The sequence below is a fragment of the Vombatus ursinus genome, unplaced genomic scaffold, assembly GCF_900497805.2.
Source record: "Vombatus ursinus unplaced genomic scaffold, bare-nosed wombat genome assembly UNPS02014847.1, whole genome shotgun sequence".
NCBI lineage: Eukaryota > Metazoa > Chordata > Mammalia > Diprotodontia > Vombatidae > Vombatus > Vombatus ursinus.
Genome location: NW_020954625.1, coordinates 8768279 through 8794419, shown reverse-complemented (window position 1 = coordinate 8794419; position 26141 = coordinate 8768279). Strand labels below are relative to the sequence as shown.

Sequence of the window (26141 nt, the reverse complement as noted above, 5' to 3'; positions counted from 1 at the left end):
CTGTGGATTTAATCTTACCAGAGATAATTAAGTGAATTTTGAATTCTTCCTACCATGTATTTTCTTTTCCCCATGTAAGAGCCTGGAATATTTCAACTATATTGTGTTTGTAAAGGAGTCATGCTAATTCTACAGGGTTTAAACTTAAAAATCTTTACAAAAGTGATAAAACATTTAATAGAAGAACAATACCTCAAAAGCTGTATTTCAAAGGAGTCATCTTACATAAACAATTTGGGACACAAGTATGAGCTTTATATTTTATCTTAGAGGTGTAAAGCATATTCCCTTCCCAAAACCCTTTCTCATCAAACAAGTTAATCCACAAAATAAATGACATTAAAAAAGTCTCTTTAGTAGCAACAATAAATTTCATTACCATTTTTTTTGCTTAGTATGTACTTCTTGCTTACTGTACATTTGAATTAATTCCAATGTATCATAACCACCCTAAGTTTCCATTAGGATTTTTACCTGTTCGTTCTCATTCAATTTTGTGCATACTGCCATAGTATACACATCATTCTTCTAGTTCTATCTCTTTGATTTTTTTGCATTATTACAATAAGATCATTCCAGATTTATTTTGTCACTTTTACTTGTCCAGTTGAACTACGTAATAGTTTTCCATTATATTAATTTTGAACTCAATTTTGTATTTCCCTCCTTCTAAGTGCCAACCAAATAAAGTAATCAGATGGGCATAGGCAAATGTTAAAACCCATATGAGTACTTCGGGAATTATTTGGTTTTTCTGAAAAAGACCTGAGTTTCCCCTCTTTTTGTTGGGGGTGGGGTGTTCCATACTCTTCCTCAAGCTGGCATAGAATCAATGAACTTAGAAAGGAAGCAGTAAATTGAACAAGGGAAAACAAGATGCAGCATATGGCCAATGATGGCAGTAGAAATAGCACTAAAATGAAATGCCATTTGAGTGTCATGACTGAGTATGACTCCACAGGAGACTTTGCAAAATGTGACCCCTACCTTCCTTACTGAGTTGGGAGACTGTGGTTGTGGAATATTCCATATGCTCTCAGAAAAGTAATAAAAGTAATGTGTTGATAGGTTTTCCTAATGACTTAAAATTGTTTCCAAAGCTTTGTTAGAGGGAATGATTTATTGGGATAGGGATATATGATATATTTGGAAATGAATATTATATAACAACGATAGGTACCAAGTAAAATTAGATAAAATGAATTCAACATGTTGACAAGTTTTTTGTTGTTGCTGTTATTGTTGTTTTTGGGGTTTTTTTTTTTTTTGGTCACTTCCTTTTTATCTACATGGCTCTCTCCTTTGTGTTGATAACCTCCACCTGGTTGCCCCAGCTGACCTAGATGCCTTGAGTTATGCTCAAGCCAACCTGTTACTGTGTTAATTAAAAAAAAATCATTATTCATCTTCTTTGAATTGACCACTATGCTAAAAGGTACTGTTTTGAAGAATGATATAACATAGGGCCAATTCTCTATGAGTTTATGGTAGAAATGGTGGTAGAAAAGACAAGAGTGTAGAATCACAGAGCAGGAAAGGACCTTAAAATCCACATTTTGAGGGGAAAAAGAAACTCTTCTTTTTGACACCTGAAGGATTTTTTTTTTTGAGTCTCTGCCCAAATACCTCCAATGAGGATGAATTTTTTACCTCTTTGAAGTTGAGATCCTCTTTCCATTACATTTTGGGAAAGCTCTTGTCATTAAGTTGTTTTTTTTATTTTGTTTTGTTTTTGTCCTCCTTGACATCAACTCCATACCTGTAAACTTAGTTTTGTATCCTCCTAATTCACCTAATACTACTCTAGGCCAGTCCATTGCTTTCATTTTCATAAGTATCATGAAAGCTATTTTCAGAGACTTATTTAAAATCTGGGGATATTTGATCTGTAGCATCCTTCTATTGGACTAGTTTAGTTAGAACAAGGAAAGGATCTGGGTAAAAGGGAAACAAAGGATGAGACCACCATTGGCCAATCCAGATCACAGTCAATGACTTTAAAAAATTCTGAGGCTTCACCAGAAACACAAAAATTAATCAAGAAACATTTAGTAAGCATCAGTTATATAATAGGCAGAGTGCTAGATTCTAAAGATACAAGAATGAAATAATCCCCATTCACAAAGAGCTTACATTCTAAACAGGAAGACAAGTACAAGTATAAGCATGTACAGAAGAAAATATGAAGAGGATAAATATAAAATTGAGAAAAATACAAAATAATTTGGAAAGAAGGAAGTAGCAGTTGAAAGGATCTGGTAAACTTTAAGTAGAAGTTAAATCTTCAAAAATGTCTACAAGGAAGAGAAGTATTCAGTGAGATGGAAGTGAACAAAGAAGGCATTTCAGGTACAGGGGCTAATCAGCGCAAATATCATATATTCTAAAATTAGGATATGCAGTCCATGCAAGAGAAAGAGAATGAAGGCGTATTTGACTTCATTAGAGCATAGAAGAGTAAATAATATCCAATAAGGCCAGAAAGAGAATTTAGATCAAGGTTGTAGAAAGATTCAAATGTTAAACTGATGAATTTATAATTTATTCTTGAAGCAATTAGGAGCCATTGGAGTTTGAGTAGGGGATATAGTCACATTTAGCTGCCTAAGGAGAATCACTTTTACAGTCCAGTATCATGTAGATAGGAGTATGGAGAGACTTGAGGCAAGGGGAGCAGATAGAAGACCATGGGAAAAAAAAAATAAGGCCTTGAAATAAGGTGATAGCTGTGTGAATAGAGAAAAAAGGCAGATGTGAGTGATGTGAAAGAAAAAAAAGGTAAGACATGGCGACAAATTGACTATATGGGGTGAAACATATTGAGTACTTCTGGTTATAAACCTGGGAGTCTGATGACATGAATGGATATAAAGAAGTTAGAAAGTGGGTATATTTTTTGAAGGGAAAATAAGCTATGTTTTGAAAATGTTGGGTTTGATTTGTCCTTTGGAAATCTACTTTTGAAATTCCCAATGGAAAATTGATGACATAAGACTGAATCTTAATGGAAAAACAGACTGTATAGATACATATAAATATCTGTGTATCATTAACAGAGAGATAATAATTGAAAGCATGGAAACTTGTGTGTGTGAGAGAGAATAATAAAGAAAAGAGGGAAAGTGAAAGGGAGGGAGGTTTCTAGTGCAAAATCTTTGGGTACACTCAAATCAATGGCCTGACATAGATGATAAATTATCAAAAGAAAACAAGGAGTAACCAAATAGGTAGGAAATCTAGGAAAGACAAATATTCTGAAAACCCAGAGCAGGGATGGAGATAGCTGTTAACAGTGTCAAATGCACTACAAAAGGCTGATTATTGAAAAGGAGACACTAGATTTGACAATTAAGATATGTTGGTAACTTTAGGGAAAATAGTTTCTTTTGAGTGATGGAGTGGATGTCCCAATGAGGTTAAACTATTTGGCCAGGGTCCCACAGCTTATATCAGAGGCAAGATTTGAACCCAATTCCCCCTGACTATAAGTCCAGAATTCTCTCCATTTTGTCATGATGCCTTTATACTACTCCATTAAGGCTGACCAAAATGTACATGAGTGTAGTGTCTTCTTAATGTTTCATCTTTTTTTTTTTTTTTTTTGCTTTTTTGCAATGTGATAGGAGAGTCAATGAGATAAACACAAAGAGAGGGGCAGGCAAAGTACTTTGGGACATCTGGGGAAGGAGAATTACTTAAAACTTGTGGATCTCAGGGTAGGCTTTGGAGAGGAAATGGCATCTGAGTTGTGTCTCAAAAGAATCTTAATCAGAGGGAGATTTGAGTTAGCAAAGCATTTTTTCCCTCTGGGTTAAAGAATCATAAATCTCTATATCATTCAGTATCATTCAGTAGCTATATCATTCAGGCAGGTGCTGTTTTGCTGGTTTTAATGTCAACAGTAGCATGCTCACACCTGTGACCTAGGATAACTCTCAAGAAAGATCATGGAGAATTGATTGTGGGAGAAGAGAGGGGAAAGAGCCTGGAGACAGAAAGATCTACGACCTCTTCCATGGCTGTTTACCCAATGCCATCAGTTGGTAGTGGTCTCATGCCCTTTCCCACCTTGGCCCTTACATGACATTCTTTTTACACCATTTCAATATCCACACTATATATATTTTTTGTATCCTCCAGTACCTTAGGAGTATAGTACAGGAGCATTGTTTCAGAGCCAGAAGGTAATTTGTTCCCATCTCAAGATTATGTCATCTCTACTCTGGTCATTATGCACATCTGTTTCCCTGATGCTGGAACCATGGATCCCACCCCTGAAATTCCAGGAACCAATAGGTAAGCTTTTGCCTTATCTTTCACAGTATTGGTTGTCCATGCCACTTCTTGGCACAACATACTGCTTGAGTCATACTCCTTTCTCTCTTTTCTACCTTCCCTGTGGGTTGTCTTCACCATTAGAATGTAAGCACATTAAGGGTAAGGAGAGTCTTGCTTGATTATATGAATTACCAGTACTTAGCATAGTAGCTGGCACATATGAGTTTAATAATACTGTATCTCTATCTAATATATCTTATCCCTGTTTTTTCAACCATTGACATCATCTAGTCTAATCTCTTTGTTTTAGATGTGAGGAAATGAGATTGAAGTCAAGTGACTTTCTTAAGGTCACACATGTTGTATACAGCACTGCTGAATTTCAGACCCAGGGGCACATTCTACTATACCACACTGGGCTTGCCAAGGAATGAGTCATGTAGGCCATACTGTTTCCCTGTGTGTTTCAAGTACTAGAATAACTTCTGGTTGGCTTTGGTGTCATGCTATAGTCAAGCGATTTGTGTATGTGTCATATTTCCCCATGAAATTCTATCTATGGAGGAAAAGGATCTATCTTTACTTACCTTTCCTAGTATTTCTATATACTCATTGACAACCATATATTTAAAAAAATAAGTTTTTTTATTGATATTTTCTGTTTCTTATATCACTACAGCTATCTCAAATACCCCCCTGTGCCTCCCCATCCCCAACCATCGCATATGAAAAATAGGATTTTTTAGAGAGGAAAAAAAATCAGTATGACTGTTTATTGAAAAAGTCTAAAAATATATGTGATATGTAATGCCTGTGGGCCTTCCACCTCCGTGAAAGGGTGTGTTGGTGTTGTCTTCTCATGTCTCTTCATTCAAGTTTCACTTGATCTTTATAATTTTGCTGCATTTATTTTTTGATTTTTTAATATATTATTCTTTCTATTTACATTGCTGTAATTACTGTTAATATCATTTCCTGGCTTTGCTTACATCACTTTGTATTCAGATAGATACTTCAGAGAATCTCTGTATTCATCACAAACACCAATTCTTAGAGAATTTAAATGAAATTAAAGAAATTAGATTAAAGTTATTTAATATATATTTCATAATTGTCTCTATCTCTTGTGTGATTAGGACTACATTTTCTACCCATAGCCATATGCTTCTCATATTTTTATAGCATCTCTTTAATACTAAGGTTATGTATAAATTTAAGATGTATTTTGGAATGTGGTATAATGTGTTTATGCAAGTCTGATTTCTGCCAGACTGCTTTCCAGTTTTCCAAGAAACTTTTTTTTATCAAATAAGAAGTGTTTTTCCCCTAGGTAATTTATGTTTTCAAATTTATCAAACACTAGGTTACTGAGTTCTATTTTTTTTTTCTAAATCCCCCTTGTCTGGTCATAGCTAACATTTATATAGTGTTTACTACGTGCCGAGAACTTTACAATTATTACCTCATTTTATATTCACAACAACATTAGGAAGCAGGTGTTACCATTTCCCCCATTTTATATATGAGGAATCAAAGCAGAAGTTAAATGATTTGTCCAGGGTCACACACACACAGGCTGGATTTGAATTCAAGTATTCCTGACTTCAAGCCTGTCCTTCAATGCACTGCCTCATCTAGTTTTCCTCATCTATTTATCACCACTATACAATTTAACCAAAAATCTATGGATTTGAATATATCTAATCTCCATTATTTTCTTGGGGTTTGGATATGTGATGTTAAATATATATTTAAATGACTATATACTGCCAGGTTTAGTAGCTAGACATACAGATGAAGGAAGTGGTAAATTATGATAAATTGATAAAATAATGATAAAATGATAAAAGATGAATATGGTAAAAATGTATTTTCTATATTCACATGTAACATAAAAACAAGTATTGAATTATATACTAAATATAACTCAGCTGAGTAGACAGAGATTCTGAAATATTGTGCTTTTTTGTTTTTGATTTTCAACAAGAATGTATTTGACAAAATCAGTTAATTACATTAGAATGCTGAATCTCAAACAAGTGTAATTTCATAGGCACATCAAACATCATGAAAGTCTAAAAGGATTTATATTGCTATTGTTGGATAAGTCATTTCTACTCATTGATTGATAAAAATCAACTTGAATGATAAATCTGAAGTAGGGATTCACAAGGGCTCTTTCTGAAGCTACATCACTGGAACATTGAATGGCTCTATTATATTAATGGTCCCTTCAATCAGTTCTCCTCCCCTACCGATGCAGAAAACAAGGACTGGAAGGTTAGTGGTGAATGATCACTGTCACTTTATTTCAGGTAATTGTCATCTCAGTTTTTGAGATGCCATCATGTTATATGGGATGGGTCTACATTAAATAATTTTATTTCTTCGAATTTTGCTTAACTGCAAATCTACTTCATTTCTGTGACTACAATAGTTTCTGCCTCTCTAGAAATATCAGTAAGTTTGAGTTCAGAAACATAAGGCTCAGAAAGAAGTATCCAAAATATAGAACAGTCATTTAGAGAGTTATGAGGGAAAGGGGGAAATGAATGAAACTTCAAATTGGGACATCGGGAAATATTTCATCACAGGTTTGAATTCCTATTTAATTATTCAACTTATCCAATTAAATTGTAATTCACAGCCCCAACTATTAGACACTAAATTGGTTAGAACATATGCCTGCTATTGTTTTCAGGGACTTGTTAGAGATGGCCAAAAAAAAAATTGTAATTTGAATCCAAAGGGATTTGATTTTAAAGGACTATACAAGACAAATTTTATGAAAAAGACTAAGGCAAACAATCTATTCTGCAAGATGATTGCTTAGGCTCACATTTGAATCCCACTGGCAAAGAAGTTGTATAGGAAGATGTGTTTGCAGTACAGAATGGTGAAAAGGTTTATACTGAGAGACTGTTTTAATATCCACATACAGCTATAAGAACTTCTTAACTATGAACACAAACTTATATTTGGTGTGTGGTCCATAGTCCCTATCTATATGTATATAGGTAATAGTGTCATATGAAAGTCAATTAGAATTGAGAGACCTTAGGACCATCTAACCCAAACTCTTCTTTATATAAATGAGGAAACTAAGGTCCAAAGAAGGTATGTGATGTTCTCAATATCACACAAGCGGTAAGTGGAAGGACCAGGAACTGAAATTGCTGTGAAGGAAAGGAAGAGATTTTTGAGTCAAAGGGAACTGGATTTAAATTCCAATTTATTGACTGCCTGAATTTGGGCAGGTCATAAACTGTTTGGCTCACAATTTTTCTCATTTGTAAATTGAGGAAGTTGAACCTGATTAATTTTAATTTTGTCTTCATATCTACAAGTTCTACCGCAGAGCTTAGCATAATTTAAAAAAAAACTAGAAAGTGCTTAATAATGTTTAATAAATAAATGCTAAATTGGACTGGTCCCATTCAGCACGAAATATTGGTGCCTCACAAGCCAGGTCTATTAACTCTAAACCTAGCAGTTTTTCTCCTGCAACTCCAGTGTAAGCACTGCTCTGTACTTCTATTTGTGTTAGTTATCATTATCATTACTATTATTATTATGACAATAAAAAGAAGAAAAGTTATTCTAGATATGTTGCAGTATCCCAGATGATTATATCTGGCAGGGAATTTTATAGTAATGTAGTCAACACATACCTGACCAGGAATTCCCTCTAACATATCACTGACAAGAAGTGATACAGACATTGATTAAAGATCTCCAATGACAGGGAAACATCTACAGCCAATAAAATGGGATTTTCCTGGAGGTTGGTAATCTTTTGAATTTTGTTTTTTGTATCAACAGTGTCTAGCACAGGGAATAACAGAGTAGATGCTTAATAAATAATTGCTAAATTGGACTGGAAGCAGGCGATTCTAACTGGGGGCAGTACTCCTCGATTGGAAGGATGATTTTGTTCAGTTGTCGTGATGCTTGTTCGTATTGTTGTCATTGTTATTGTTTCAGTCATCATTATAGTTGTTGCTCTTGTTGATTTTGTTGTAATTTCACCTGAAATTCCTGGGTAGCTTTGGCCGCAGAGTGTCGTTTCAGTCTAGATCAGAAGGATGCCCTTACTAGATACACTCTCAGTGGATAAGCATTTCTTAGCAGCTTAGATAATTGAACATGAGACAAGTTGGAAGACTGGTTTGACAAGCACTGGGGCACCATGGGACTTGATCATCCTCAGTTGTCTGGATATGAAAACATGCTTATGAGGTTCTCTGGATCCATTAAGGTAACTGCGAAAAGAAACTTGAAAAATGCTACAGATATTCAAAACCAAACAGCCAGGAAGAAGTAGCTGGGGGTGGGAAAATCATATAACATCAAGGAAGAAGGTTTTCAAAACTAAGGAAGGCCTTGTTCAAGAGAGAAGAGAGTATTTCCAGGCACATCCAAAGAGTTGTAGAGTTTCTTTTCTGTCTGGCTCATGACGACAGGATTTGGAAATCTCGCTTGACTGTAGAAAATTGAATGTTGTCAGTTAGAATAACCTTCCTTTGAGCTCCCTTCTAACCCAGCTGGAGCTGGCACTGACATAATGCACAATTCCCAATGCCCTAAAGGGTATACAAGTGGGAAGGAAGCCCAGATTGGGGACAGAACTTAGGAATCAATGACAAAGACAATAAAAAGACATGAGTGATAGAATGGGGAATGGGGGCAGCCAAAGTCACTTATGGCCCTGGGAAAGAAAAGGAAAAAGAATACTTTGGGAGGCATTAAAAAGACCTTGTTAATATTATCTGTAATTGTGGCATATATGAAACCTTAGGGACATTAGGTACATTAATAGACGTAGGTAACCTTTAGCCAAACTGGCAAATATGATACTTCTTACAAGGACTAAGGCAGATGTTTGTTAGCACCTTGAACAGTGTGTGACTGGAGAAAGGTGTTTTGTGAATGAAAAGACAGAATCATAAGGTTTAAAGATAAAAGGAATTTTAGAAATCATCCAGTGACCAGATCTAACCCCATCATTTTAAAGAGAAAAATCTGAATCCCAGAAAATTACTTAAATGACTTGCCAAATAAACCCTGGTTGTAATGTATGAGATGAGAATTTTAAACCCAAGTCTTCTGACATCTGAGTCCAAGCTCTTCCCATTGCACTACACCAGCCTTTCAGCTCATAATCCCTCAAGATAAAGTTAATTGGTATTGTCTGCAGACTCTTGAATGAATCAGGTGTCAGTTTCTTTGTTTCTTAGAATAATTACAAAAAAAACCCCTTTGATATCCCATTTCTCTTTATCCCTCTCCACCGCCCCCCCAAATTTCTACCTAACTAGCAAGAGATTATATGTATATATATATATATATATATATACATATATATAAGCTGAGTTGATTTATTAATCATATAGTTGCAGGTTTTCCATGTCTTCCTAGCAAGAAGAACACTAGGTTTATGAATTCATATCTGAAAGAAGTATGAGGTCACTAAGGAATTAGATTTTCTAAATAATAAATCAAGTTTCTCTGTTTAGATTTGAATATCTATTCTTTAGTTGTATTATTTCTTTTTCTTCTTTAAACCAAAGTTCAACAATATTTCTGTTATAGCTTAACATTTTATCTTGATGTGTTTTTTTTCTGATGGTGCTTTATCAAAAATCACATCACAGATTTAAAGATGTAGCAACATAAGAATCCATCTAGTTCAACCCTCTCCTATGAATGAAAAAAAAATATTAGCCCAGGGATAATAGGTGGTTTTCTGAAGGTAGGAAAAGCAGTAAATTCATCTAGGTAGCAAATGGTTGAACTCTAGGGTCCCTTCCACTATAACATTCTATACTGCTAATCTATCATAAGGGTCTTCTAATCAGAATGATTGAGCTGAGAAATCAGATTCTATTTATTTCTAGTTTGCAAATTAAGAACATAATATATCTTCTTATGAGAGAATATGGAATCATTCTAGTTTACTCTCCCATAAACACATTTTATAACAAAGAAGTGAACGATAATTTATAATGTTAATTGCAAAGTGGATTTTTAATCAATTAAATGTTGGTCTGTTAGACGATATAATCTTTGAGATTTTGTCTGACTCTAAGATTCTGTGATTCTATGTTGTTTCAAAGAGGCTTGGACTATTGACACACTGAGTGGGAAGTTAGGGCAACAATTATCTACTTAATTCAACCAAAGTAATGCCAACTATATCTGAATTATTGATATTTTCCTTTACTTGTGGAGAATAGATCCAGTCTAGATATTTAGGACACAGTACTATGGTTGGAACCTAACTCTTGAGAAATGAGGGATTTAGGTATTATTGCCTTTGAGGAGAGATTTGAGCATGGCAACCAAATAAACATGGTCCTGTCAAATGGAGTTATATTTTTCAAAACGAGAAGTTCCTTATTAAAATCATGCACCATTAACACATTTTACCTGCTTCCCATACACCTTTCTTCACAAATACAATTTGTTCTGGTTTTATTCACACTGGGGGAAAATACTAGGAAAAATCATTATTACCCACAAAGTGAAAGAGGTTTTACCTGTTATTCATTTATAGAACAAATGTCTGGAAGAGTAAACTCCCTCTACCTATGTAGATTGGAGTCTTCTTTCTAATTTATAGTCTTAAAGGGTTCTTTAGAGTATGGAGTGGTTAAGGGACTTGCTAAAGATCACAAAGTTACTACATGGCAGAGTTGAGTCTTGAGACCTAGACTTCCTAACATAAAGATACTTCTATCAACTCCAACACCTTTCCTCTTTAGCCACATTAGACCATAGATTTTGAGCTAGAAAGTCCTTAGAGGTTATCTAGTTCCACTCCTTCATTTTATGGACAAGAATCTGACATTTAGAGGGATTAACTTTGTTGATGTTCACACGGGGGAGTGTGAAAGGGGAATTGAACCAACCACTTTGAGAGTTTTTTTTGCCAAATTGTAAAGCCAGGATTTTGAACTTAGGTCCTCTGACACTGGATATAATTCTTCCCACTCAGCAATAGGAAGTGTAAATGTGTTTCTTTTTTGTTAGTTTTGTTTTCTGCACAAAACAAATTGGAACAAAGTGATCTTTAAAAGTCAGGAAACAACTGGAAACGTATGGTCTTTCTTCATTTTGCCTCTAATACCTTCAGGTTAATGGGAAGTAGAGATCTAAGGCTAAAAAATATTGTTAAGAAAAATAAGTGAGAATTTAAGATGGAGCTATTAAAAGAAGGATCTTAGATTGAAACTTTTCTGATTGAAAATGATGAGAAATGGTCAACAGACATAACAAAGGGAATAGTAGCAATAGTACAAACGATAGCTGAGATTTATTTAGCCCTTTAATGTTTGCAAAACACTTTACATGCATTATATCAAGTGATCCACACAACAATCCAGGATGCTAGTTATTAAAGGCATTATTTATTAGTCCCATTTTATAGATGAGGATGTTAAGGCTAAAAGAGATTTATTGTTTTGTTTACACTTATACAACCAGAGAATATGAGAGATAGGATTCCAACTCAAGTGTCTCCTGATTTCAGCAGCCTTCCCTAGCACTGCATAACCTTTATGGACCCCTTTGATATTAACCAAATACTTTACCTGCACCACCTCATTGATTTCTAAGACAAATCTGGGTTGAAAATCTTATAGCTATTATTGCACCCATTTTACATATGAGGAAATTAAGGCTATGTCAGATTTCATGGCTTGCCAATAACTGTCAGAGGTGGAATTTGAATCCATGTCTTCAGTGGCTTTTTTATTCTTTTCAGTGTATCACATAACCTTTGAAGGACCCATGAGGATTGAGCAGAGAGAATACTGAGGTTTAACTATGCAAAGGATTTTTTCTTTTACAGTCAGGTGCGGTAAGCGAACATTGTCTGAAGGCAGCCTTGGGTAGCAGCATACTCAAATTTGTGTTTTTATAGGCAACTATACACTTGACTAGGGCCCACCAATAGGAATTGATATTAAAAAAAAGGTGCAAAGGCTTGTATTAAAAGAAGGTTATCAAAAATCAGTCTATCATTACTATAAACTTGCCTTTGGTATTCGATAGAGTAATACATAACATTAGCTTTTTTTATTTCCTAAATGTCCAGAGGTTTTCAAGCCAATACTCCCTCTTCTTACGACAGCTATGGATTGATAAAGGGATTTCAGACTTATAGAGAGAACTTTTCGTTTGTGCTATTATAACCCCCTTTTTGATCTGCTGTGCTCCCCTGATTCCCTAAATGAATGATGATCCATTCATTCAGAAAATGCTTTTTATTGACTTTTACAAGCCGGAACTTCAATATGACCAGGCTGCAGAAGAAATGGGCTGGTGCATCGTCTAATTGTCCCCATAACACTCATCAGAAAAAGTGTAAGTTAAAAACACTTCATCTATAAGTGTGAAATACTCCCTCTATCATGGGCTGAACTTCTGAAACCAGCAAGTCATTTGGCCACTGAAGCTTGGTTAGATTTCTATGGGTGATATAGCCCCTTAAAAGCTGGACTATTGGAGAGTTTGCAATCAATGATTATACACCTCTGCAAAGCATGACTGCTAAGTCATGATTTGGGGCTTATGATAGGTGGGAAAGTTAAAGAGATTAAGGAATTACATAATTTTATATTAACCTATCAGTCCATTGACAGGCATGGTATTATGTCTACTGCATGCCAGACACTTTGGTTGGCAGCAGGAAATAACATCAAAAGGCCACGTGACGGAATTACATGTTTGATGTGTATCCCTGGGATATAGCACAGTGCCTGGTACACAGTAGACACTTAATATGTACTTTTAGATTGGTTCTTTCCATTGAAAACCAAGATTGTGACTTTTGTTAAGACATCTCTACATCTTAAATAAGTAGGTGATTATTGATATGCGTGAAAACAGGCAGGATTCAGTTGAGCCTCCAACTTTTCTGATGGTTGTGGGGATGGGGAGAAATAGAAGATTGTCCTTGGGAGCATGAAAAGGGAATTGAACCAACTTTGAGAACTTTTTGCCAAACACAAGGTATATTGTGAAGCCATGTTTCTTACAGTTGTACATTCAGCCCTATACATCCTATACTACTTGTTTAAATATTAGTGCACTTAAGGAACTGATCTAGTGGAAAACAAAGGCAGTGAATTGAGCAGAGCTCTGATTAGCTGGAGTTGAGTAGTGAGCTCTGGATTAGCTGGAGTTGAGTAGCGAGTCTAGCAGACTTGGCGCCCTTTGAATTCACTCATTACTTGGACAGGGTGGATTTGCTTCTTAGCAGACCCTCTTCTCACTGCTGCAAAGACCTCCTCTGGCTTCTCTCGCTTAATCAGGGGCTTTTTTGCAGGAGCCTTCATTCTCCACATGACAACAGGATGTCGGGGGCCTGTAGAGCTCTGGATCCTGATGATCTTGGTGGAGGCAATATAGGACATTTTCACAGTGTGGACCACAGCATTCATCAAGTTCTTGGCAGCTTGGATCAGCGAGGTGACACTGTCCAACTGGAATGAGAAAGGTAGCAGTTACTTTGAGGAAGTCATGATAAAGTCACAACATAAGCACCAAAAGTCTTCTAGAACTGAAGAATTCCTTGTGGTCTCTTTCTATTTGACTCTAGGAATGTCTAGAGTAGCTATAAACTAATTTGAGGGGTGTGTGTGATCTGTTATATCTTGTATGTATATGAATGTATGTGTGCATGTGTGCGTGTGCGTGTGTGTGTGTGTGTGTGTGTGGATAGATTAATGAATGAATGAGAAGAAGGCAGAGAGATGCAATATGATATGGATGGAAGTCTAGCTTTGGATTCAGGAAGAACTGTGTAATAATATTTACTCCTAACATATACAAGCTGAGTGACCATGGACCTACCATTTAATCTCTCAATGCTCTAGGCAGCTCTCTAAAACTATACATAAGAGATAAGTTGCCCACTTGCATTGGCAAGGGAAGTTTCTGTACTAGGAAACTCTTCTTAGATAAATTACATATAGCTGTGTATGAGTTACATGAGGATTACTTTCACACATGTATGTTATGTGTGTGCCTACACACATATGAGGAAGAGAGAAGATCTTGTTATTTAACTTTTCAGGTATTTTATCTTCAGCTCTCTTTTAGCTTCCCTGGGAGTAGGTAACATGGCTGAGGTTTTTATCTCTGCCACAATGCTTCAAGCACTGCCCCACTCACAGTAGCTGATATATCATCACAGACAATGATTTATTAAAATGAGAGTAGTCTGATTAATAACTTGACATTATCATCCTAAGAACCATTCTTGTCCCTTCTGTCTGTTGTGATAGACCTAGGGCTCTCTTAAATGAGGTTCAACTGCATGCCAGATTTTGAGACATCAAACATATCCAGTTTGACCTCCTGGATTAGCAAATATTTTTTTTCTCAATATATTTTTGTACATAGAATTTGGGGGCTATTAAATTCTTAGATGCCTTGATACTCATTTCTCTAGGTAACTAGTAAAATACTCATCCAGATGCAACAGCCTTTTTCATTCTATTTCTTCCTAGATCTCCTTACAGGGCTTTTCATTGTTATTAAGTTCCTCCTTAACATTATTTTCTGATTTATCTTCCTTAGCAACACTCTCTGCTGCGTCTCCTTATTCTCTGACTGTTCCTTTTTCACTTGTTTCCATTGTCTTCACTGGTTTTTCTCATGCCCCTCATGTGACCATTCCCCAAGTCTCCAATCTTAACCCCTATTTCTTACCTCTCTTGTGGGGTTTTCTTGGGTGTGCTCTCGCTTGACCACCTGCCTTAATCCCACTGCTTCCATAATCACTTTTTTGAAGACTTCCCCCCAGAATATATGAAATTCTGTGTTTTTCTCCTGATTTTATCACATTTTTATAAATACCCACTAGGTACCTTCAATTTACTATGTTGCTATCACATTAATTTTTAACATATTCACAAATGAACATATATTCTTCCCTGATTATTTTTGTTGATGAAATTACCATTCTTAGAGAAGGGGAAGGCTTGAGATTTCTTTCCCTCATTTCCCATATCCAATTGCCAGTTCCTGTCAATTCTACCTTGATAATGTTTCCTTACGTCTTTTTTCTACATCCATTGTCACATTACTATCATGTGACTTTACCATTCAGAAATGTTCTTTGCTCCACATTGCTTACTAAATTAAACAAAACAAATAATAATAATAAAAAAAACCAAAACTTCAAAGCCTTCTAGTGACAATATACTTTTTTTCACCAAATTTCACTCTATTCATCTTTACACACTCTGTTCTCTGAATTCATAAATTTCTCCCTGTCCTATCCTATCAATTTATCATTAAAGAATCATTGATTGAACAATTAAGTTTCAGTACTGGCCTAGAACTTGTATACATAAATATATAAAAATGGAAAATCCTTTTGATCATTGAGCTTATATTCTATCTTTGTGTCTTTCTGAATTCCATCATACATGTATAAAATGGCATTGTTATTTTGTCCTGATTCACAATTAGCACAATCTATAAAATCTAACCTACATAGAAGACACAAGTTTGATATCACCCTTGTGAAATATACCATAATATCTCTGGGTAGAATCACAGAATCTTACAGTTGGGAGGATCCAGAGAGAATATTTGATCAAACTTAAACCCAATTAAGAACTCCCTTAATGAATGAACTATCACTTATTAAGCACTTGTACAATGCAAACAACAACCACAATAAACACACACACAAAACATGTGCTAACTATTGGGGAGGCAAAAAAAAAGCCAGTCTTGGATTTTAAGACGGGAAACAAAAATATGTTTGTGGTGACCAGGAGAGGGCATTTTGGTTTGGAGATTTAGAAGGATGTTGAGTTGTGCCATAAGGAAGAAGTTTGTGAGGATCATTTTTTTTGTGATAAATAATGGTTGAATATATAGGTGGCTCACTATACATCAATACATCTATTTTTCATGGATATCTTCCATACTTTGCACCCTCTAATAATTTGATGAAAACTTCATCTCTGTTTTTATTCAACTCCTTGAAAAAAAAAACAAATAAACCAACAAATGATTAACAACTTGGGTTCAAATGTGGGTGCCTCGCACCACTTCATAAGCAACATCTAAGTTGTCATTGAATCATTTGAGTCTAACCACTCAAAGAGTACAAACTCATATAAATGCTAGCCAGTATCTATCTCCTCACTTGTCTAAAACAACAACATGAGAGAACTATGCTTAAACAACAATAAAAAAAAAACAAAACTATGTTAACTTTGCTTAACCTAGCCTTACCCACCTGACCTGGCAGTTTAGGAACTCTATCTAAAAGAAAAAATTTGTTAGTCTATCACGAACTGATCTTGCTAAAGGCATTGTGGTTCTTCACAACCAATTGATCATTTCTCCAGATTTTCAGTAACCATTTCTTTAATAATTCCTGAATTCTTTGAAAAACCAATATCAAGCTTACTGTCCTACAGTTTGCAGACTATGTTCTTTCCTTTTTGAAATTTGAGACAACATTTGTCTTTCTTCTAGCATATGGTACTTCTTCCTTTTCCAAGATGTTCAACTTATCATATTTGGAAGTTATCTCAGTATTTCATCTAGATATTGGGTTTTGAACTCCTCAAGTGTTCCACAGGACTTGCTATTATCATCCTCTTAACAATCTTGGGGGCTTAATTCTCTGTTGACTATTTTTTCAGTCCTTTCCAGTCCCAAAGGTATGCTTAGTTCCTTGGACTTTACTAACCTATTTTTTTTTTACATCACCTATTCATTTAGTCATTGTCTAATCCATATTTTAGTAATAACATTGTATTTTCAAATACGGCATTACACATCTTGTGTCTATGTCTTAGCATATATGTATAAACTTTCACTGTCATTTGGCATAGGGACTGCCATCTTTTACATTTGAATCCCCAGAGCCCAGCAGTTTCTTACATGTGACAGGAATAAATATTCACTGATCAGGACTGAGCTAAAGAGTGGATCACATAGACAAATAAATAACTAAAGCATCACAAAATCACAAAATTTGTGAGTTAGAAAGAACCCCAATAGCCATCTAATTCTCTAAAACGATGGGGAGAGAACATTCAGCAACTCTGGTTGAAAACCTCCAAAGAAGTAGAATGTATTACTACCAGGGCAGTTATTTCCACTTGTGTAAAGCCCTAATTGTTATGATGGAAGCAGTCAAGTGGAATAGTGGATAGAGCACCAGGCCTGGATTCAGGAAGACTCATTTTCCTAAGTTCAAATCTGGACTCAGAAATTTAGTAGCTGTGTGACTTTGGGCAAGTCACTTCACCCTGTTTGCTTCTGTTTCCTCATGTGTAAAATAAGTTGGAGAAGAAAATGGTGAACTACTCAAATATCTTTGCCAAGAAGACCCCAAATAGGGTCACAAAAATTTGGACACAATTGAAAAATGGCTGAACAACAACAAACAACAATATTTATGACATTTTAATGAAAAATAGATTCAACATTTATTAAGCATCTGCTGTACTTGGAAGCAGCAAGATATAGTGGAATAAGAACTGGTCTTAATGCCAAATACTCCTATGTTTTGATCCTGCCTCTGACATGACTCTGAGCAAGTTTCTTGACTTCTCAGTGCTAGCAGCCACTCTCTAACACTCTAAGTTGAAGGGAAGGTGCCAACCTTCATTGGTAGAATAAGGTTTCTCATCATCGATATCCTGATAGCAATAAAATACCTGTTCCAGTCAGTTAACCTATTCCTTTAAACCTTTGTGAAATAGTATGATAGTCACTTGGAGGCACTGAAGAATTTAGTTAAAACTTTGTCCCTAATCTAATGGAAATTATAATTAAATGAAGGCAGGTAAAGTGGCTAAGTGTAGGACATAGAGACTGGTCCTTAGAGTCACAAAGAACTGGGTTCAGGTTCCATCAACTATGCGTGCTGCATTTTTGAGCTTAGGTTTTTACTTTGGAGGGAAGCAAAATCACAGGGCAGAATTATAAGTTTGGAACTTAAGTTTGGAGCTTGATTTCTGAGAGAGCCCCAGGAAACTCTCTAATTTTTTTCTTTATAAATGAAATCACAGTATTGGTGCCATCCTTCAATGGGATGAGACACATAGATATAAATTACTTATATATAGTATTGTTAGATGATCTCTAAATTTGTATATATATATAGATATTATATATGATAAAAGTTTATTGAATAAATACACTTGGAGTTGGAAATAAGGATTACATTAAGCTCTGTACCTCTAGAATGTTATAATTGGAAGGAACATCAAGAATAGAATTTTCTCACTTGTAACATGAGGAGACCTGGTTCTTGAGGGGATAACTGATTTGGTTAAGCTCATGCAAAGTATAGTGGAACTACCATTTGAGTCAATGCCTCTAAACCAGTGTCATTACCCTTATATTAATGAATACAAGGAGAAATTGAGGCTCAAAGAAGTGAAATTAACTTGCCTAGTTGTCCAATGGCTAATTACTAGAAGACTTTGAACTTGGCCTCATGTATTCTGGTTGATTGTCTTGCCAAGACATATCACACCATTTCCCCCCACAGCCTATTTTCTGAACATTTCTATGATCTGTTTTCTAAACTTTATTTTTAAATTCTCTATACAATTTTCAATATACAGTTTGATTCAAGGGTGTTGCAAAGTTTCTAACCAGCCCTTGGCCATTATTCCCATCACCTCCTGCTCTCTGAGTACTTGAAGGTTGCTACAGTACTAGGATGTTGCTTCTACCTCCTAAAAACCAGCAGCTCTTTTTAAACCAAGTGGTATGCTTATTCACCATTTCAACTGGAACACTACAAGCAGAAACACTCATTCAAAGGACTGATGCTACAGATATAAACGAAAAGGAGAGCTGGGTTTTTGTTATTCACTTGAACTCTTGGGATTTATTGATAGGGCATCTTTGCTTTTAATTTTGATGTTGGGAGGTGAATCTTTAAATTTTTTCTCATTCATCCCCTTACCAGTGCTAGCAGAAAAGCATCCCTAGTCTGCCTATTATGGCTTATTTTTTATTACCTAATTCTTCTCACTTTCCATGTACCACATTTAATTCACTTCTATTCAACCAATATATGTGTGTGTGTGTGTGTGTGTGTGTGTATATATTTTTTTTCAGATGGCTGATCATGGGTACTTCCTTCCAGAAGGAATCCAAGTCCTTTAGGGCAGTACCTTTAGGCTTGATGTCTTTGTGATTTCCTTTGGGGTAAAGTGGGATTCACCAAAATGAGGATTAACTCTCTAGAAATGACAAAGGTTTTTACTTTGGGGGGAAGCAGAATCACTGGGTAGAACTATAAGTTTGGATATCTGTATAGGTTTCTTGAGGTTTACTCATCATTTTGGGGGAGATACTTCCCTAGGCATTCTTTTTTAAGGACCCATATATAGAGGAAGATTTTAAATTTTTTAGAGTCTTATGTATCCTTGATATGATTTCTACATTTTCTATGCAATGTAATAACTATCCTGAGCCAGAGTAAAGGGTCTTCATACTGGATTCTGCTGAAAATTGTCTTGGGTTTTTGCAAAAATTCTAGAAAGTATCATTAAGGGGCAGCTAGGTGGTGAGGTGGATAGAGCACTGGCCCTGACGTCAAGAGGACCTGAGTTCAAATCTGTCCTCAGACCAAACACTTGACACTTGCTAGCTGTGTGACCCTGGGCAAGTCACTTAACCCCAATTGCCTAAAAATAAAAAAAAAAAAGAAAGTATCATTAAGGGGATAGTATGTGATCATTGAAAATGGAAGTGGTAGTCACTATATTAACTGGGTTGCTCTTTTCAAAGACAGATCATAGAGAAGTAAGTTTAGGTACCATATATCTAAAATTAAAACATATCCATTATTTCTGTTGCTCTAATGAATGATGAACTCAAGATGGGGAAAGTGACATTAACTCTCACTTGCAATCACTCCATTAATCAATTTCGTCTTTTTTTGAGGAATGTAATTTTTGGCAAAGGGATCATTTGAGTGTTTAATCAAGAGTATCTGTTGCAGCAAAATAAAATTTTGTCGGTATTCAGAATCAAAATAAGTACTCAGTCTGTCTGTCTAATCTAGTGTATATGTGAGTGGTCATACCAGATGGAATTCATTTCCTTCCATGACTAGGTAACATCACTTGCAGAAAAGAATGTTCCACCAAATAAAGACCTCACTTTGGAGTGAAGAAGTATAATTCTGAATCCTCTCTTCTGAGGGGCTTACAGATTATAAAAACCCCAATAAGTAACTTAACCTCATGCTATCCCTAGGTAATTCTTAAAGTCTCTAAATTTCATAGTAATTGCTGATCTGAATTGGTAGAGACAGTTTGATAATTGTAACAGCCACACACTGATGAAATCACAGTGACCCCCCCACACACACATACACACCTCAAAAATAAAGAAATACAGTAGATAAGGAAGATTCTATGGAATAGGAGTTCTTAAACTTTTTGTATGTCCAATATACTCCTTTAATAATCTGGTAAAGTCTATGAACCTCTTCTCAGAATAATTTTTAAATATATGAAATGACATGCATAGGATTATTAAAGGAACAAATACTATGGAAATATGGTCTTTAAAATATAGAGAATAGAACAAAAATAATGGACTCCAGGTTAGGGGCTCTTGCTATAGACGTGATCATCTACATTTCAACAAAATATCTGTCAAAGATTTATGAGCTATTCTTATGGACAGATATGAACTAGATGATAGCACAACGTAATGGGTTTGCTGGTGCTTTAATGACTAGAATCAAAACATCATCATTAGTGGGCCAATGTCATCAAGGAGGGAGGTTTCTAGTGGGACCCTCCAAGAATTTGTGATTTGTTCTGGGTTGAGGTAGGAATGATTTTTTTTCAGTGTGTTATAAGGGAGCTCTGGTATAAGGTGAATTTTTGCATTGCAGGAAAATGATTGTGTGTTATTTAATCATTCCATTTCTGGGGTATTAATGTCATTCACAAGCAATAAGTGGGCATGGGAGCTGCCCAAAACTTCTAGAAACTTGTGCACAGCCTTATAGCCTTTGATGTAGCAATATCTTGATGATTTGAGGAAATGTGAGGTTTTGTTTGTTTTTACATTGTCACCTACATCTTCACATGCTAGATTCAAGAAGTTTGGTTCTGCTGTCTTCTGTGATGTGTGCTGTCAGTGTTTAGATGGACACCCACTGTGTTATCACTAATATTCATTGGCATTTTCCTAGCATATTTACTGTACCTTTTTTAGGTAGAAGATTCTCATCTCAACTACAGAAAAATTGAGTGAAGAAAAGTAGTCAGCTGAGGTTACATGCCTAGGGCAGTGGTCTAGCTATCTGCTTCCTGGACAGGAAATCTAATTAGCTGCATTATTTGCCATGTCTGAAATCCTTGAGAAGGTAAAACAACAAGAACAACAACAAAAAAAGGGATTCCCAAACCAGTAAGTCTTCGGAATCACTTTTTTTCTTGGTTGGAGAAACAGAACTCTGCATGTAGCACCAAGGATGACTTTTTCACAAAACCTTCAAAGATTTTAGGAACTTTATACACCTTGGCAATAGGCCCCTTCCATAAACATATGCATACATGAAGGATAATTTGATTTGCTAAATAAAGACTAGTAACACCCAAGGAAATAGGAATGCCTTTGGGACTGGATAAGATAGAATAAAAGAATACGGAAGTATATAAAAATTATAATATATTCACAGTACATTTAAACTATAGAGTATTATTTTAAAAAAAATGTTGTTGTTTTTTATATTAAGTGCAGCATACCTGAGGCTTGAGAATTTCCTGTTTTACCCCTTATTCCTTATGGGCTTTGGGAGCTAAGAGAATATTGCAGTAATTTTCCTAGGGAATGAAACTTCACTGGTGGTACTCTTAAAAAAGGAAGAGTGAGTCAAGAAGGTATGACAGCAGTGATGAAGACTGGACTCAGTTTCTTAGTCTCCCTCCACCCCAAGATTCTCAGTTCTCTCCTTTCTGAAGAAGCTAGCAACATAAGCATGTGAGTTACGCCAGACTCTGTCATACTCAACAAATTGGGTTAGTTTTGGTAGTGCCAAGTTAATGAGAATCATAGGGGCAACAGGAAAAGAATTCTCGTTTCTTCAGTCATTTGACTGATGAGGAAGAAGACTGGGGTTTTGATAGTGTGGATTTCTAAGGAAAGATTTTTAGATCACTGGCTTCCCTGCTCTGGGAGGTAGACAATTTGAATTCAGTACCAAATTTTCTGTATTTTCTTCAATGTAGCAGAAGCTAAGTAGAATGAGGTTCATCCTTTGTAGTAGAGGTCACATACTACAATGTTTGCTGCCACTCAGATATAAATGTTTGCCATTTAGATTTTATGCCCCCTCTCCTTTTTTCTAATTCAGTTAAACTGCTTACTAAGAGAATAGCCCTTTGGGCTTAATTAGCATCTGGGAAGGAAGAATTATGACTATTAACATGAGAGCCTAAACCAAAGATTAAATAAATCATCTTCCTATACCATATAAGGAATAGGATATTGAGTCATCCTGATCACTAACAGGAAACTACACACCACACACACACACACATACATGACTTACCTCACCCTTCTCATAACAGGAAAATAAATGTTCGAGTAGAGTAGAATTACCACACAGCGTAACTCCTTACTGCTGGCCAAATCCTATCCTTTGAAATGTAGCACTATTCTTCTGCAATCAGTTAGTTAGGAATTTTGGCCTAGATGAAAGCCCACTGGATTTGGATTGGAGAACATAGATCATAATTCTGGCTTTTGTACAGACTAGCATTATGACCTCAGGCAAGTCCTCCTTATGCCTCAGTTTCTTGACCTGTAAATGGTGCTATTAGACTAATAAAATGAACCAAGCATGTTAATAAAAGTAGAAAATCTAAATTCTTATGTGTTAATATTTGATTAGGAAAAAAAACAAACTCATGACTGAAATATGACTGTGAATAGTATACATTATTCCTCAGGAATTGAATAAAGTGAGAGAAGGAAGTGGTCCTTGGTATATTACATGAGGTACTGGAAAATCTGAAACAAAAATCCACAGAAGCGTGTGAAAGAAAACTTTTATTATGCTTCTCACTAGAAGCAGGCACACTGCACCCTAGTATTGCACGTGTGTGCCGATACAGAAGCAGAGCCGACTTTTAAATGGTTAGTAAAGTCCATACTCCTCCCATTTGAGCTGGAATTGGACCAGCTCATTTGAGTGACACTCTTCCTGAGATGCCCATTCCAAGTTCCTCTTTGTCATCTTCATCCCTCCAGATAACAGATGAAATGCTCCTAGTTCTGTGCTATTGCATCCCTCTGGGTAGAGAAATTAGTATTAATGAGCCTATTGTGCATGTGCACTCTAAGGAAAGCTGAACCTTTGTTCTACTTCCAACCTCCTCAACCAAACAACCAATTTCATCCACTTTTAGCCAGTTCCAGAACCTCTGACCTAAAGCTACCCTTTCTCTCAATTTCCATGTATGGAAATATAATCCTTTCTTACCTCTCACAATGGTGCATTACAATATAATTATGTGTGATTATCTTGGAATGAGAGTGGAGGTAACTTGATTGAAAGTAGAGTTATTATGGGAGTATATGAGAGAACACTTAGGAAGAAACATATACAACTTCTAGGTAATAGATAATAAACGTGAAATTAAGTCATGATATAGGCGTAATGCAAGGGTAGTTAGGTGGTGCAATGGATACAGTATAAGACCTGGAGTCAGGAAGATCTGAATTCAAATCTGTCCTCAGACACTTGCTAGATGTGTCACCCTGGACAAGGCACTTAACCCTATTTGCCTCAGTTCTTCATTGGTAAAATGAAGACAAACTAGAGAAGAAAGTGGCAAACCACTCCCATATTTTTCCATGAAATCTCCAAGTAATGGGGATGGGATCTGCACCCCTAAAAGGAAAAGACCATGTCTTTGGGATCTGGACCCCAAAAAAGAAAATCCCTGGACTTTTCCCAAATCTCTGGTGTATGCCTGAGTCTGTAATCTACTCAACTGGCCTTTCATTGTGGCTTTGCCCAATCTCCCAATTCTGTTCTGTTACCTCCCAGTTGTCCCTGACCACTTCCCACCCTTAATCCTATCTAGACTCCATTCTCCCTTTGCCATGTGGTCTAAGTCCCCGGTATTCTGTTCACCCCAGCTTTCTGGCCACCCCCATCAAAATCCTCCCTAAATCCCTCCCATATCTTGTCTCCATTAAGGTGCTCAGATTCTTAAAATGTAGCCAAGCACTCACAAATGTTCAGATTCCTTAAGAGTCTGTCCAATATGGCTGATCTTTAATAAACCCTGTCTTTGGATGAGAGAAGGCTTGGGTGAAATTCATTCAAGCAGGACTCGCATGTTGTGATTTTGAGGTTCCAGCACCCATAGACTTCTAAACTTCAACACATGGACAAAGTCCATGAGGTCATGTAGAGTCAGACAGTACTGAATGACTGAACAATAACATAGACATAATGACAGATTGTAGTTACCCAAATATCTACTGGAGCTCTCTCCCTTCCTTCTAAAAGTAGAACTGTAGGTAGAATTTTGGTTTGCCATAATGACAATTTCACATTTTAAGAGCTGAAAGAAGAGGCAAATAGAAGCACCAGCCCATACCTGGGTTGGCACCCATGATTACTCCAAACTTTTTTAACCCATTAATCCCCTTTCCCCCTTCCCTTGAACATAATTAGGGAATTTCCACCTTCCCATTCCCTTTTCATTCTCTTTTTCAGCCTCCTTTTATGTGTAGTTGGTTTCTTTTTTTCCCATTAGAATGTAAGCTCCTTGAGGGCAGAGATTATCTTGCTTTTTGCTTGAATTTTTATCCCCAGTCCTTTAGTACAATGCTCAGAAAACACTGAATGCTATATCTATCCAACTATCATCAGACAAACCATATTTTCTGGATTGGCTGCACATAAGAATCTCAGACAATCTGTCAGGATTCAGGCCATGATAAGGCAAGCAGTCTATATCAACTCAAGGCAACATCATCATCATCATCACCATCATCATCATCATCACCATCATCATCATCATCGTCCCTCAAAGTTTATATTGTTTGACCTTGGCATTCTAGATATGTAACATTCACACTGCTCATATCAATTTCCAAACTTGCAATGTGCACTTAAACATTGAATACTCTACAAAAATTATGACTATAAAACTGGTCTAACATAATGGAAACACACTAGAGAATTGACTGTCTTAATTATACCCTAAAAACACGCCCCCCCAAAAAGATTAAAAACCGCAATAACCATCTCTCTCTCTCTGTCTCTCTCTCTGTCTCTCTCTGTCTCCTCCCTCTCTTTCCCCTCTCCCCTCTCCTCTCTCCTTTCTCCTCTCTCTTCTCTCCCCTCTCCCCATAAATAATGGGATGTTACGACAAAAACAAATGCTATCTTGGAAAGAAAGATTTGGACATATGGCAATCCCCAAACACTGTGTGCAACAATAGAAAAATCTAGGTAGCATTTTCTTTTTTGAAAATAATGGACTGCTTAGGCATTCTGATAGTCCTCACAAAGTTTAAATAAGCACTTGCACTTAGGAAATGTTTGTTGGGGAAATATTTTAGGTTTTAAATTCACATTTTCCAAAAATGAAGTAAAGCCAATTAAAGACAACCTATTTTAACTATTAGTCCTGGGAGAAAGGCAGCATTCACTTTCATTTCTTAATGCTTTATATGATGAAAGACAATCTTAGTAACTCACTTCTCTTTCCAAAAATGGAAAATAAAGTTAAAAAAATACCCAAAGCTAGTGTTTTTTTAAGATGTTTATAATTTTGAACAAGAGCTATGGGAGTGAATCTGAAGGATCTGGGTTT

At 36.0% G+C, this 26141-nt stretch overlaps 1 protein-coding gene across 1 annotated transcript in view; it reads right to left on the bottom strand.

Annotated features, from left to right (window-relative positions):
* Positions 1-13451: 13451 nt before the first annotated feature.
* Positions 13452-26141, bottom strand: part of CTNNA3 (catenin alpha 3) — a 1857428-nt gene continuing 1844738 nt past the window's right edge. The window contains exon 17 of the mRNA XM_027840655.1: positions 13452-13766. Coding sequence (XP_027696456.1) covers positions 13479-13766 — 288 coding nt within the window. The 3' untranslated portion in view covers positions 13452-13478. The remainder of the gene's footprint in view (positions 13767-26141) is intronic.